Raw genomic sequence first — 15,013 nt, 5'->3', positions numbered from 1 at the left:
AGTCGAAAGCTCCAGAAAAAGAGAGCAGTTGGATCTTTAGTTGAGTTTGCTTTGGTAAGATTGGTTGTTTGTTATGTCTGGAATAATGTGTCTGTGGTTCAATGAACCATTGAGGATTCCTGCAGCAGTCCAGTTCACACAACATTACACTCCCCTCTTTTCCCAGCGGTTTAAGTACCCTTGAACAAAGCACTGACTCTGTGATCATGGACCTATGATCGGGTCTCAAAGGTCCCAGGTTTTCTCTGATTAGTATTTCATGGTAATGTGATTATGCACCACTAAAGCACAATATAGACTTTATCTCAAATGGAAAAGACCTTAAGTTGTCTCTTGTCTTACAGAGGGGGCTCGTGTGTCAAACTCTTTCAATACCAATAATATTTAAAGTGATGTTAAACTTACATAATCTGTATTCTCATTTAGTCAAATTATAACCAAACTAACATTATATTAAACGTGACCTTGTCGCTGGAAAAGAGCAAATAAGTCAATGCAGCTTTTATTAAAAATGAGCTTAGATGAGAATAATGAGATAGTTTAAAGACATGACAGTATCATTCTTAACTGAGTAAGGCAGGATCAGGTTGATGAGACACTACAGAAATGAGAAGCGGACTGAAGCTCAACAACGGCCTTCACACACACCTTCACATCAGTCACTTGTCATCCACATTATTAGATTTAATAAACATGTGTCTATTCACTTAATGATATACCCCCCTTCCCTCCTCCCTCCATCATCACTGCCAAATTGGGAGGCTGTCTCCATGACGACGTGGTCCAGGCGGGGTTTGCCAGCTGGAGGCAGAGTCAGTCGGTCCTCAGTTGGCATCACGGCTCCAAACCTCCACGCTGCATCACGCCCTGAGTGGAATGGAAGAACAGGACAAGAAAGAACATGTATGTAGCTGCGTTTTATTGTTTCTGTGGCATGCTGTGCAACATTTCTGCAAAATTATAATTTAGAATATTTCAGCCCGGCGTGGCTTCCTGAGAAGGAAAATATAAATATATAGAGAATGATAGTTTGTCCAGCTGAGTCACTGATTGTTTAAAATGTGGATCAACCGAGCTATTGTTCAGATCGGTGCCAGAGGTGGCATCTCACCGCAGGCTAAGACATCAGCAGGCTGCATGATGGAGGACTTCACCCTCCGATGATAAACTAAGTGTGTTGAGCTGCTCGGCGGTGCAGGCCTCATCCTGATCTGTACGTGTGCACCTCTATTGTCTCACAGGGGGAGTACACCGGAGAGATAAAGGGTGGGCTGCGGCCTTCAATGAAGCTGGTTGTTATGGGAATTATCAACAAAAAGCCCAAGAGGTGAGTGCACACACCTGTTTTCATGTCGCAATGAAAAGCGATTTATGCATTATTGATTATATGCTGTTGCACACATGACGTGGCAGATAATTAAAGTTAGGGAAAAAAACTATATATTCAGGGCAGATTTGCAGCTGTTGGTTGTGTTTGAGTGCAAATGCCAACCACCCAGCTAGTCCCTGTTTTGGGAAAATATCTTCGCAATGCCAGTGCGTTTCCTAATTATAGGCTAGTCTGCGAATGTGTGCGTGGGAGAGCTTCAGATCCCATGAAATCTAAAGAGTCATACTGGATTTTCTTTGGTTGATAACATCAACTGGCTATTTATTCATTCAGCCCTCATCGGTGCCCAGTAAAAGATGACAATTAGGGTGCAGAGAAAACATGCAAAAATAAACAATCTGTGATGCAAAACTTTTTTTATATAAAGAAACTTATTTTTAGCTGCAGGGTTTTAAGCTCAGATGCTCTCTAAGGACCCTTTTCCTAAGGACTGGATGTAACATGTCTGTGGCTATTTTAGAGCTTTTCATTTTCTTTCTATTTCCTTCTTATTAATGATTATACAAAGCAGCTTCAGCCAAATCCAAACACTGTAATTACCCAAAACCAGCAGCCAAAATTCCCTGCAAAATGGAAGATTTGTAGAGTTTTGTTGTTTTTAATATTTTAGTTTTGCATGTAAACGTAAAGCAGTGGACATGATAACTGTAAAAAGAAGTATTGATATGACTTAAGTACAAATACCACATTTTATAGTGCTCTGTTACAGGTTAAAGTAAGAAAAGTATCAAAAATAAAAGTACTCATTATTCAGAATGGCCCCAGTCAGTGTTGTATTATTGTATTACTGGATCATCATTACCTGAATGTCACAGAAGTTTAACTACTTTATATAATTCTTTATAGTTCAGTGTGCAGCAGTGCATCACAGTCTATAAACATGATATATATATATGACATGTTTTGTCTTTAAAATATTGATAATGCAAAAAAATGCAAAAAAAACTATACTGTAAACTGTAAGTATATAGTATTGTCATTTTACAGGCATTTCATTTATATATATATATTTATATATATGTTACGTCTATATGTTTATTTATAGTTAAATAGTTAAAATCTTAATTTGTCTTAATCTAAAGCTTTAAATCTTAATTTAAAGCTGGCTAACAAATGTAGTGGAGCAGAAGTATAAAGCAGCATGTGAAGTAAAGTACAATACTTGACTAAATACACCGCTGCATGTCAGTCCTCTTAAAATGTTGTATTCTGCACCACTTGTGTCTGCTCCTGATCTCTGCTGTGTGTTTGAGCAGCATCGAAGTGATTCTGTCCAGTGCGCCTCAGGAGGAGGACACCGAGGGCGACGTGGGGCTTCAGTTAAAGGTCAGCTTCATGGATAAGGCCGTCCAACGCAACGCCCGCCTGGCTGGAAAGTGGGGTCCGGCTGAAAATACCCTCTCCTTCTTTCCCTTCGCACCTGGAGAATCCTTCAAGGTAGATGCTCATGCGTGATCTCTGACACATTTGTGTTGACTCGTGAAGCTCGCCCAGAGAGACTGACAGCTGAATGTGCCTGAACTCTTAAAGCAGCAGATCAATATCTTTCCTTCCTTTATCTTCTCTCTCTCTGATCTCTGCATGATCTCAGATTGGAAGAGTAGTTTTACTGGAGAATTGCAAATCATCCAGTTCAAGAATTTCATCCTGTTTTTAGATTAAAGACAAACATAAAATAGAACCTTTTTTCATCGTAACATCATAGTCGCTATAATTACTGATCATACAGCTCATTGTTTCACTGTTCATTTCATTTGTTTCTATTATATTGTATCTAATTTGAGTCATTCTTTATTCTATTATTTGATTGGCCTTTGTTCATAGAGTGTGTGTGTTATTGTGTACGTGACTTGATTTGATTTGATCATTTGAGCAATCACCACTGCCCTGGAATAGCAGGAAGTAATTGGTCATTATTTGAAATTTTTGGGCCTCAAAATCCAGAAATTTACCATCAGAAAATGCAGAGCACGCAACAGGTGGGGAAGATTAGCTTATCATCAAGTTCATCTTCTCACCCTGTGCAGAACTTTACTTCTCCGAACAAGAGGCTTCTGTACTGTAGATTTTGCCCTTAAAGTCCCTTCAAGCTTGGTTCGAATTTGTAGTATTTATCTATAACATCCAATATTCATGACTAAATAAGCAACAATCTTTCAAGTCCAAAACAGTTCCAACTTTGGAAATTTGGCAGAAAATGTTGTGTTCACTTTGGACCACATTGCTCATATTAACCTCTTAAGACCCGAGCTCTTGTTTGATATGCATTTTTTATTTCTTTATTTTCTTGCTATTTGGGCTTATTGGACCCTGATAAGTATAAAACCTAAGCATCATCTTTTTACATGGTGTAGTTTTAGAGAAAAATTATGTCCACATATGTGGACAATCGGTCTTAATTTCCAGAAAACACAATAAAGTCACCTTTGTGCAAAACTCTTTATTTTCACCCTGAACATAGCAGTTTTTTTCCTGACTGCTTTTGCATGTATTTATAACACAAACAAAACATATTTTGAACATGTTTTGAAAATCACGGTGCAAAAAACAATATGAAATATCAACAATTTTGCCCACATAATTAACTACTATGGTAATATAACCCAAAATGTGATGTCCACACGTGTACACCAGGTCTTTAGAGGTTAACAAACTGATTGAGACAGTGTGTTTCAACCCTGTGATCAACGTTTAGGGTATAGTTACTTAGTTTATTTTTATTTCTGTGCCGTCATATCACTGTTTCACATATATATACAAAATTTTAAAAAAAGGATTACCACATTATAAAGTATGTTTATATACTTTGACATGTTTTAAAGAAACTGTTCACTGAAAGGAACTGTTTCTGTTTATTCTGGTGAAGAGCTGTTTTTTTTCTCATCTTCCAGGGTTTCTCCCTATAGCTGATTAATTTAGATATCTCATACGTGAATAACCAGCTCAATCTATTTGACTCATCTGGATTTACAAAATCAGTGTCATATAAATAAAGTGTATACATGACCAACAATTCAATATGTGTGTTTTTACATAAAGTTTTAAATGTGCAGCTTTGAATATAAAGAAAAAACAACCCTGACCTCCTTCTTCTCTTCGTCCCGTCTGACTCTTAGATGGAGATAGTCTGTGAGCACCAGCAGTTTCGTATCTTGGTGGACGGACAGCCTCTGTGTGGATTCACCCACCGGCTCTCCCAGCTCGCCTCCCTCACTGCCTTACGAGTCTTTGGAGATCTACAGCTCACCAAGGTGGCCTAACACCAGCGTCTCACCCACAGATACATAACATGAGGATGTCCTGGGACAGTATACGATACATAGGATTAGAGTAGAGTGAATGAATTAACCCATGATGGAGATGTCGTGTCTACAGGTCCAAATAAAGTTACACCTGCCTCGTAATCACGTGTTAAGACAAAGTGCCTTCACTAGATTACCTGTCTGGGGACTTGAAGATAATGACTGAATCTAACAGTCATCAATGTCTTAGATAAACTGAGGAATGTGATTTGAACTGTTTTAAGCAAACATGGTCTAAGCTACAATATTTTCCCTTAATGAACCTTTGTACAAACATGATGTGTCACTGCTGAAAGGAGTGCTGCATCAGTCTTTGTGCGCTAAAGCGTTTCTCTTTGATATCTCTGGAGTTAACCTTTGAAAGCACTTACAGTAAGTTTACGAGCGCCTGCATGAGGATGAATGTTCCTGAAATCAATTGATTGTCATTCTGTGCCCGACTAAGTACTGTAAGAGGTGTAATAATGTAAAACAGTTTCAGTAGCCCACATTAGTGCATGCCAGCGATACATACAGCATTCATCCCTCTCAGTTTGCCTTCAGATTAAACACAAAGATAGAAGGGTTCAGTTATGTCACACTTTCTGTTATTGTTACCATCTTAAGCTTTGAAAAGCCTCTAACGCCCACTGGTTTGTGTACTCTTCTTTTACCCCTAGCACTTTTTATGTGAATGTTTCATATTGACTTTACTTCACTGCAATAAATCACTTTTGTTGTTATTGTCTGCTGTTTCTCCGTGTTGTAGTTGAGTAACTGCTACCTGGATTTACTCCAATAGCCGCCGTACACCATCATAATGTATCACCGAGCTATTGTGTCACTTATGATTTCATTGGAGCAAGGCTGTAAAACAGCACCAGCTCAGCCTGAGTCACTAAGATAAAGGCTCGACTCAGCTTGCAGAGTGGGAGTGCCCGTCTGTGATTGCTGGGAGCAGCCTGCCTGAACTACAACGTGATGATGGTGACACAGAGCTCCTGATGCTTTGTTGTCTCTACTTGCACTATGAGGTCAGAACCTTCACTTAAGAAGAATATATATAAAAATACTCCACTCAAGGCCTCTGCATGGTTCATCAAGCTACATTTAAGACTTTTAAAGACCTTTTTAGTAGCACATAGAATACATTTTAATACGTGTTTCATGGTCATACTAGAAACTTTGATGAAAAACCAGCAGGGATGATGTGGTCTAGAATTAGTTATTATTACACTATAACACTTCCAGTAGTTCCCTGCAGAGTATAACAATCATTTCTAAGTCTGTCTAAATCTTGACCTGGAGAAAAGGAGGAAAATTGATGGTTGGGTCAACCCGTGAAAAAGTTTTTACTGTATAATCACCACTTTTCCATTATGAGACGATGAGCATCCTGCCAACTACGAGGAGCAGTAGTGACAGTGTTTGCTACAGGTCTGGTGGCGCTGACAGGAACTACATAAAAACGGATCGAACAGCCACCTGTAGCACAATCCACTGTCACAACGATCCCACTTTTAGTTTGCACAACATCTCCTGACAGCGTGCAGTGGGATTTACTGACTTTTCTCAAATTTTTGCTCTCACTTGTATTACCTACCTTTAACCCTTTGGGCCTCAAAAATGTATTCAAATGAAAAAAGCAGAAAATGAATCTCACAGACATCTGAAAGATAACTAAGGATCTTGACTACACAGTTTTTCGGGATTTTTTTTGTAAGGGTTCACAGGTCAAAAACGTTGGGACCCACTGAATTAATGTTTAACAATTCATGACTTTATTTTCTAAGCTTATAACATGTTGCAATGCTGCACATTAGAAACTACAGCTGGTGTATGAAAGTAGTGCAGTATAGAGTACAATATGTATCTCTGAAAGGTATACGTAGCAGAAAATACAAATATTCAAGTAAAGTACAAATACCTAAAGGTTGGTCTTACAATAATATAGCAGTATAGTGCTTATGTAAAAATCAGTGTTGGAGAATAAAGTCAAATGTATTATTATATTGCTACAACTGTGTGGCTTTTAAAACCATTTAAATCCTCTTTAAAGTACAGAATAATCGAGCTGAAAGCAGTGACGTTTTAGGGAGAAACGAACAGAGATGCGATGTGGCCATCACCACTCCCACCTGAATGCTTGGTCCCAGTTTGCTGCTACAGTAAACATTCATGGAATGTGTAAATTCAGTCTTCTTCATAGCTGGATGAATGAAAAAAGTTTTAACCAGAAGCCACTATGTCTCCTCTCTAATTGCATCTATCCAGTCCATCTTGTCCTGGTGGGTTGGAGCCTGGATAAAGTAATGTGTGTCTGACTGCGTGATGATTTTAAACAAGTTGCCTTGAATGTTGCCTTTCACACCTGTGTGGGAGGAGAAATTAGGGTCAGTGAAGAATAACTGCACTGAAACTGACACACCAAAGCTGCTTTGGACAGACAGACAGATTTAAGCCGAAGTGGTGCAGTTAGAACTCACTGTGATACAAAATGATTCATTTTCACTGCAAAAATTTACAAATCAGAGAATCTCGTGAAAAGACCAAAACCAACTCATCACTTTCTGACATCCTTACTCTGTCTGTAGCTCTCAGACTGGGTTGGAAATATTGATTTCATTCTTAAAAAGGGTCAATTAATTTCCAAATACTGCTGTCCACTGCAGTTTTTAGCAAACATCACTCAGAGAGGAATAAACAGTCAATTCACTGAGGACAATTACAGCTTCATTTTGGTGCTCTGATGAGTATTCACAGCAGAAGATCTTTGTATGTGGGATTAACTCAAAATAAACCATATTAATAAAATGAAAATATAGAAATTTACACTTAAACTAGAAATGTAAATAAATACATTTCACACAAAGATTGAATTTCCGGTAAAACTCAAGCATTCACCTCATCTTTATCCTTTATCCTTTAATTTTCTCAACTCATCTGTAAGTAAGGGGCACAATTATCTCCCAGACACATGAAAACTGTCAAAAAAAAAGAAACTTAAACCTTTTCTTCTCATAACTGGTCCAATCTTGCAATTATTATGTTTAGAAATGTGCCCTAGAACTTGAGACAGTGACTCACCTGAAGGAACTCCATTATCGTTGAGAGAAGACACCAGACAGCCTCGAAGGGAGAAGCCGCCAGCGGGGCTGATGTCATCCTGACAAGTGACAGAAGACAGGAAGTGGATTAGACTGATTCACTTTTGTTAAAGTTACAACAGCAGAGTAACAACAGTGGAGTCGTAGCCGACCTGAGGCATAAGCAAACAAAACAACTGTTTTGTTAGAACAGGGACCTCCTCTGCTCAAGTGCTGATTCAGGTCATGTAATCATAAGTCTTTGTCCTGTTTCTATTTGTCCATATGTGAAATACACTTTACCAAGTAATGAACTCACTTCATTTCATGATTTTAAATGTAGTTTATTGCCCAGTGTTGGCCCTCCGTAGCATGAGCTGTACACTCACCTTGGTGGGATCAAAGTAGTGAAGGAAAGCCGGCTCTGAACGCAGCACAAATAGTCGCACCTTCCAGTTCTTCCTTCTGTGTCCCTGCAGTGTTTAAAAGGTGGTGGGGAGGTTAGTTAGTCAGTGGTCAGAGTCTGAAAGTACATGTTTTGCCACTGCCACTGAATATTCATCCATTAAATATTAATTATAATTATTAATTATTAATTGTCTGCCATTACTGAAATCTACAAAGCTTTTCAATTAATTAAACACTGAGTAATTGGTACCAGGCAGCAGTGACATGTAATATATCATGTGACCTTAAACCTGCCCATTGTTAACTTATGGGCAGGTTATAGTTATATTTCTTAACTGCTATGGTTGCAGGTGACCTGAATTTTCTGCCTGCTACAGCCAACCTTAACCCTGTATTCGCTTATTTAATTCTTAAGACATAATGATACTTTCTAAGAAGGCACCTCTTTATAAAAGGCTGAGGTGGACATAAGAACAAATTTTGGGTTGCCAGGTTATGAAAACCCTGATGATTATCCTCTCTGTTCAGCAAACATGCTTTTATAACTGCAGGTAATCAATTTATCACTAAGGTCCCAACTTTGTAATAAGCCATAAAGTCTGAAATTGCAAATGCTAGTAAGAGATTCTGGTCCAGATCCTCTGCAACCCTTCCAGAAGGTATGTGGTCTTCTATCACCCTGAAATTGGTACTAAATGTGATTTATTTGTTTATTGTTATTTTCAGCATGAACATGGACAGACAGAACTACAGTGTGTTGACCTGTTTCAGTAGATATCCTCTCTTTATCACTTTTCCGCTCAGCTCCACAGCAGACAGCGACGTCTCTGCCTTCACACTTCCTCTCTTCTTTAAGCTGTCAGCCTGTGATTAAACATGAACATGCTGTGGATTAAGAACTGCAACCTGATATCTGGCTACTCAGTAAATGGATTAAGACTAAAGATCTGTGTATATACAGCATGTATGTAGGCATTATCCAGCAATGAGGTGCTTGAGGTCAGCACACTGAGACTTCCTGGTACTCACAAAGCTGTACAATGCAGTGGAGTCGTCCATGAACTGCTCGCTGAGGCCGGCGGTGCGGAGAGCCTCCACACTCTTCAGGCCGATGGTCCGCAGGAAACCCTCCTCCAGCAGGGCCGAGGCCAGCGTCATGGCCTCCACACGGTTCAGAGCCAGCTGCATGAACACCAGCCAGTCCACCACCGCTGAACCTGCAGGAGCATCACATTTCTATACATCAACACTTCACAAACTCTGGAACCAGACATAGTTTATCCACACATACTGTAGATACAACATATAAATAGATTTGGACATTTTAAACACAGTAGAAGGTTCATGTGCATGAGAGATGATTATTTATCTATAGTGATTAGAACCAAGTAGGCATTAATTGCAGCTACAGTCCCTGTCTACGTCATAAAGGTGGATTCATCTTAAATAAAAGAATATAGACGCCGTAAAGGCTCACCTGAGAAACAGTTGCTGTAAGTGCTGCCCTGCTCCACATGGTTGCTCATCTTGATGCCACTGTGGACGTCGTACATGGCGTCCAACACCTTGCTTTATGGAGACAAAGAAACAGAAAGAGATATAAACATAGTGATAAACAAGCAGGTTTAGGCAAGAATGGACACTGTGGGTGATTTAGTTTGCCAAGTTTACCTCAGATTGATGCTGTTTAACTGGGATCCAGCTTGCTCTTGCTGCTTTGTCTCCTTCCCAGCTTCAGCCGTCCGCAGCTTGCCGACCGCAGCCGTGATGTCAGCAGCCCAGTCATCCCTCTCCTCCCGGGAGCAAGCCTCCAAAAAATGATCCACCCCATTCTTTGTCTGGAGCTTAAACACCAACTGGAAAAAAAAAAAACATAAAATGTTCCTAAAGTGCCAGAGGGAGGATGCAATAAATCCAACCATAAACCAGACATTGAAGTCTCCAATGTTGGAGATCAGGTCTGGACAAAACAGTAACCTGAGGCAATACATTTTCTCATCAAGTGAAGTGTGGGCTGGTGGAACCACACCTTCACCGCAGTCTAAATAAAAACACAAACAAAGGAAAACACTGAATATAAAAGGTGTCGTATCCAGACAGCAGCTGGAGCATGTAGCAAAGTACAGTCTGCAATTTAAATTCAGATCTGTGTCTTCATGTCTTCTGTATATTTCTGCAAATATATTATGTTATATGACAGATTCACAGCAAATTATGAGCATTAATAAACATTAAGCCATTAATGAACTGTTCATCCATAACCCATATAATTCACAAGCGGTATGTTGTGACAATCTTAGAATACACTCAGCATTTCTTCAAGGTTTAAATGAGGTGATTTTCCACTACAATCTTCTTCTGAACCTTCCTTTAAACTTCTAAAACTTTTATCTATGACAAAAAGCAGCATGTAACACTGAGTCTGGAATAACTTACTGGTCGATTTTCATACTCCAGGAACGGACAAGTTATCTCACAGTCCTTCAGGAGGATTTTTCCTCGCTGACACGAGTCCCTTTTGCCGCCTTCGTACTTGTAATAAAGCAGCTTGTCTGACATCAACACGAACCAGCGCGCCTTCCAGTTGTGTACAAGATGTCCCTGTAATCAGATTATAGAAAAGTATTTGATAAAAATGTGTCTGCTACATGTCACACTGACTGAATATACATTTTCTATTATTATGTATTTCACAAGAATGTCTTACCCTTTTCACCAGGAATCCTTCTCTCAGAGTCATGCTTTTCTTGTTGCTATCCACACTCTTCACTGTGATCTAAGTAGCTGAGGTTTGCTTGTTCCTGCCTGCTCAGGTTTTGAATGCAGAGAGGAGTTTTTGTCTCAAGAAGTACGTCACCCTGTTCACACCTACACACACCCACACACACATACACACACCTCACTCAACACCAGAGACCAATCCAATCCTGCGATTTCCGCTCATTATCACAAGAGGGCACACGAACTCCTCCTGAGGCTCAGCGTGGAGGATGATTTGGCAGAGACTCATGAATCTGTGTGTGTGTGTGTGTGTGTGTGTGAGAGAAAAATCACAAGTGGAAAATCTTTCTTTCTTTCTGAAGTTTTTGCTCTATCATTTTCAGTATGTGAAGAATTCAAATCTAGGAGACGAAGCTGTAGGGAACATCGACATCCTCCTGAAAGATGAGATTCCTGATTCGATGAAAAGCCAGCAGCTGGTGGTCGACCACAGCTCTTCTGCTTTGCAGCAGCTGCACCCAATAAGAGGACCAAGTGCTCATATAACTGCTTAATGAGAAGATAGTGATTGGAGATCCCAAAAGATTATTGTAACTGAGACTCCTGCATCTGCAGCCACATGTGGCCCTGCTGGATATTATCCTCAGCTCCGTCTCCCTCTCCTGGTTCCTGCTAGTCACAAAAGAAACAACATAAATAAATAAGCTGCTTTCAAAAAAATGACTTCTTCTAAACCTCTCCACTGATCTCTAATAAATTCTTTCAGCTTACATTGTTGGATGAAAACTCATGTTTGGTGATTCACCTTCAAGTTCAAAAACAGTATTTACTCTATTTGCAATAATAGCTGATTTATCTTGGCCAGTTGGTGGCAGTGAAAACCAACATAACTGACATACAGTATTATCAGTGTCACCAACATTTGGTTATTTACACATCCTACAGATACATTAGCATTAAAGTCACATGTCTGTCCATCTGGTGAGTTTGAGTCCAAACCTCAAAGTTTTGTGTCTCTTACACAGAAATGAGCACGACGTCACGCCAAATGTTTAATATCAACACGATGAAACAGCGTTCTCTAGTTAGGCTATAATAAGCACTGTGACTGTGACCCAACCCGTGAGACAACTAACCCACTTCCCCATCTCTCAACACTCAATAAGAGCTAAATGTGTCCCTAAAACAGCTGGGTACTGGCATTTCCTGCAGACATACCTTAAACAGGAGTAGATATTGTAGGCTATGTGTTGAGGACTATTTTCAGTGGCTTTGGTACTGGAGTATTTCCAGCAGCAGGAATTTAAAATTTTCTAAACTTTCTTTAAATTTTCTTTTAAATAAAAACGTCTGATAAAGTCAAAATAAACTACAGTATGTGCGTTCATGGTAATAGAAAGCAATGGTGTAGCTTAATGATGTGTTGAAAAGAAACAGATAACAGTTGTGGAGTTGTGAGCTATAGCCAGGGCTCACTCTAATTCCTTCTAACTGTCTGAATACATCGTGTGATACAATCTTTTATCTCAAAACCACATTTTGTCAGCTGCAAAGAGCAAATTCTGGCAGATTTCTTGTTGATTCCTCGAAGCTCCAGCTGGACAAAGCCTACCAGAAATCCCGCAGGATTACCTTCCTAAAGGATTTATATTTTCCTTTCATGGTTTCAAAAAAGATGTTTTGTTTTCATTTTCCTTCAAGGACTTCTGAGTTCTTTTCCACCAGGTTGTCAGCGAGTTTTAATAAGCTTAGGGGAGTCCTATGTCTATAATGTCATAAAACTATTTATTTTGGATGAAGACCAGATGAAGGGCCTTTGAGTGATGTGAGAGACGTGAATTGCACAGCTCTCCTCCGCTGCAGGACTCCCATAAACTCTCCATTGTGTCTCCGAGGTGAAGGAACCTGCACATACAAGTATGCAGTTATGAGACAGCTGGAAGCAGACTCAGCGTGGCAACCGGCCAAAAGAGCGTCAAGAAAAGAATCTGTTAAACACATAGAGGAACAATAACACAAAATCCTGCTTCTGAGACTCAAGCACCTTATTTGAGCCAGAGTCAAATAAGCTCCTCTGAGCTGAGAGCTGAGTGTTAAGTCAAGTCACAGGTTTAGGTGTGTCTGGAATGCCCTCTGTATAACATTAACCATAAATCAAACATTAATTACGTAAAAAAAAAGATGATGGTGTTTTGGCACGCAAGGATATGAAGGGCTCTGACGCAGGTCGGCTCACGTGGAGCGCCCGGTTGTCCTGGTCACACACACTTAAAACACAAACAGTACCCAGACTCTGTTTTCTTGGTCCACAGACTTATTGTTCGCTGGGTGTGTGTTTGCGTGTCCACGTCCACAGCTGGTTACACACAGCATGTCGCTGGTCAATCTCGAGCTTTATGAGACTGAAATGGAGACAGGACTCCCTCCAAGATGATAAACCTGGAGGTTTTATTTCCAAATCGTACAAATTCATGGTACGATTTAAGTTTAAAATGATTATTTCAACAGTAAAGATGGTTTATAAACCCCCAAACTACAATTGAACAATGACTAGTACCTATTGACTGTGCAAGTACTTTTTATTACTGTCATTCTGTTTTTATATTTGATTTCAGCTGTTTTTATAATTTTCTATTCACATATTTATGGGCCTCATATATCTTTATTGCATTTATACCTTCTATTGCTGTAACACCTTATTGCCTCATATTCATATTTATTTGCTCTCTCTCCCTCTCTCTCCCTCTCTCCCCCTCTCTCTCTCTCTTCTTCTATCTTCTATCTTTTATCTTTATATTTTTCCTTATGTTGTGTATATCTTTTCACGGAGTGCATTTGTACAACCCGAGTGACAATAAACATCTTGAATTTTGAATCTTGTGAGATTTGGTTTCTTTGTAAGAAATTGTTTTTTTTAAAGTGAAGAATTTGTCATTTTCAAAACTTGGACACATTTAATTGAAATGAAATTCTTGATTTTTTTTTCAAAGTGCTGCAGCTGAAAGGAAATTGTTTTGATTCTTCCACAAATGACAAATGTGCTTTTCTGTATATACCACTCCTTCAATGGTGAGGAAGAGACTGAGATTGCCCACATACAGTACAGTAGTGACAGTAAATTGTCTCTATAATGAAGGGTGAAATTGAAAAACAGGATGTTGCAGAGTCAAGAGAGGAGACATTGTGACAGGTTCTCTTGCTGTTTGCCTTGAAATTTCTCAATCAGTGGCCTCTTCAATAAAAAGTGACATGGTGACGCAGTGGTTTATGGTTGTTGGCCCATTTTACAGGTGCTGCAGACAGTGTGTAACATGTGTAACGTCCATGCTGAAGATCTTGGCCTATTTTCCTTCTTGTGGCACAGTCAAAAAACTAAAAAAAGCCCACCTACCATTCACATTTCACCTAAAATCCCGTAATCATTGTTCAGACTTGAAGAGACACTCTTCTTGTTTGAAATCCCACGGGAACGAAATGTCACCCACAGACTAATACTCAAACATTTTATTTCCCATCAAAGCTTTTTACTTAACTCTCACAAACTAACCCGACATTTCCAAATAATACCTACTTTTATTCACTACTTTCAACAGTAAAACATTAAATACATTAAAAAATTAAAGTGCTTCACTATCAAAAGCGTACACCTAAGGTTTGGTACAGCTGTATTATACAGTAACACAGTTAAATAGTGTGAGGGAAAACCTTCAAGATCACCTCATAGGGAATTAAAGGTAAGTCAAGTGATATATTTTTATAATTTGTTGTCAATAAATCCCATGAAAAGACCAAAATCAACAGTAAATTGAATCTATTAACAAGTCTGTGAATCCCACCTTGTTGCTTTTGCGGTACAGGCTCTACAACATACCTGGGCTCTGTAGCTGTTTGAGTCAATCCTCCATACATACAGACCAAATGTGTGTTAATCCACAAATATACTATTTACTCCTGTTAACAGCAGCTAGAACCAACATTTTACACCAAGAATATATCAAATGACAATGTGAAAACCTGTCGCCTGTCGCCTGCAGCGATGTACCAACAATGAATTCACTTCATGGAGCTGAATAGAGAGTGTCTGCTCATTATCATCTGTCCTGTCTGTAACTGTACAGCTTTGATTC

General features: G+C 39.3%; 2 protein-coding genes across 2 annotated transcripts; one reads left to right on the top strand and one right to left on the bottom strand.

Moving 5' to 3' along the window:
- Window positions 1-849: 849 nt before the first annotated feature.
- LOC139211798 (galectin-related protein B) lies at window positions 850-5,021 on the top strand. The gene is made up of 4 exons (XM_070842191.1): window positions 850-903; window positions 1,242-1,327; window positions 2,647-2,827; window positions 4,507-5,021. The coding sequence occupies exons 1-4, from the start codon at window positions 877-879 to the stop codon at window positions 4,648-4,650; spliced, it is 438 nt and encodes a 145-aa protein (XP_070698292.1). The 5' UTR covers window positions 850-876; the 3' UTR covers window positions 4,651-5,021.
- Window positions 5,022-6,914: 1,893 nt separating this feature from the next.
- Window positions 6,915-12,034, bottom strand: plek2 (pleckstrin 2). The gene is made up of 10 exons (XM_070842450.1): window positions 12,023-12,034; window positions 10,873-10,941; window positions 10,602-10,766; window positions 9,837-10,021; window positions 9,643-9,734; window positions 9,195-9,382; window positions 8,928-9,029; window positions 8,147-8,230; window positions 7,759-7,837; window positions 6,915-7,042 (listed from the first exon to the last, which is right to left on the bottom strand). Exons 1-10 carry the CDS (start codon window positions 12,032-12,034, stop codon window positions 6,915-6,917), a joined length of 1,104 nt encoding a protein of 367 aa, XP_070698551.1.
- Between the last annotated feature and the right edge of the window lie 2,979 nt (window positions 12,035-15,013).

The sequence above is a fragment of the Pempheris klunzingeri genome, chromosome 13 (genome assembly GCF_042242105.1).
Source record: "Pempheris klunzingeri isolate RE-2024b chromosome 13, fPemKlu1.hap1, whole genome shotgun sequence".
Lineage (NCBI taxonomy): Eukaryota > Metazoa > Chordata > Actinopteri > Acropomatiformes > Pempheridae > Pempheris > Pempheris klunzingeri.
The sequence above is the reverse complement of the archived record's forward strand: the minus strand, read 5'-3'. Positions and strand labels throughout refer to the sequence as shown.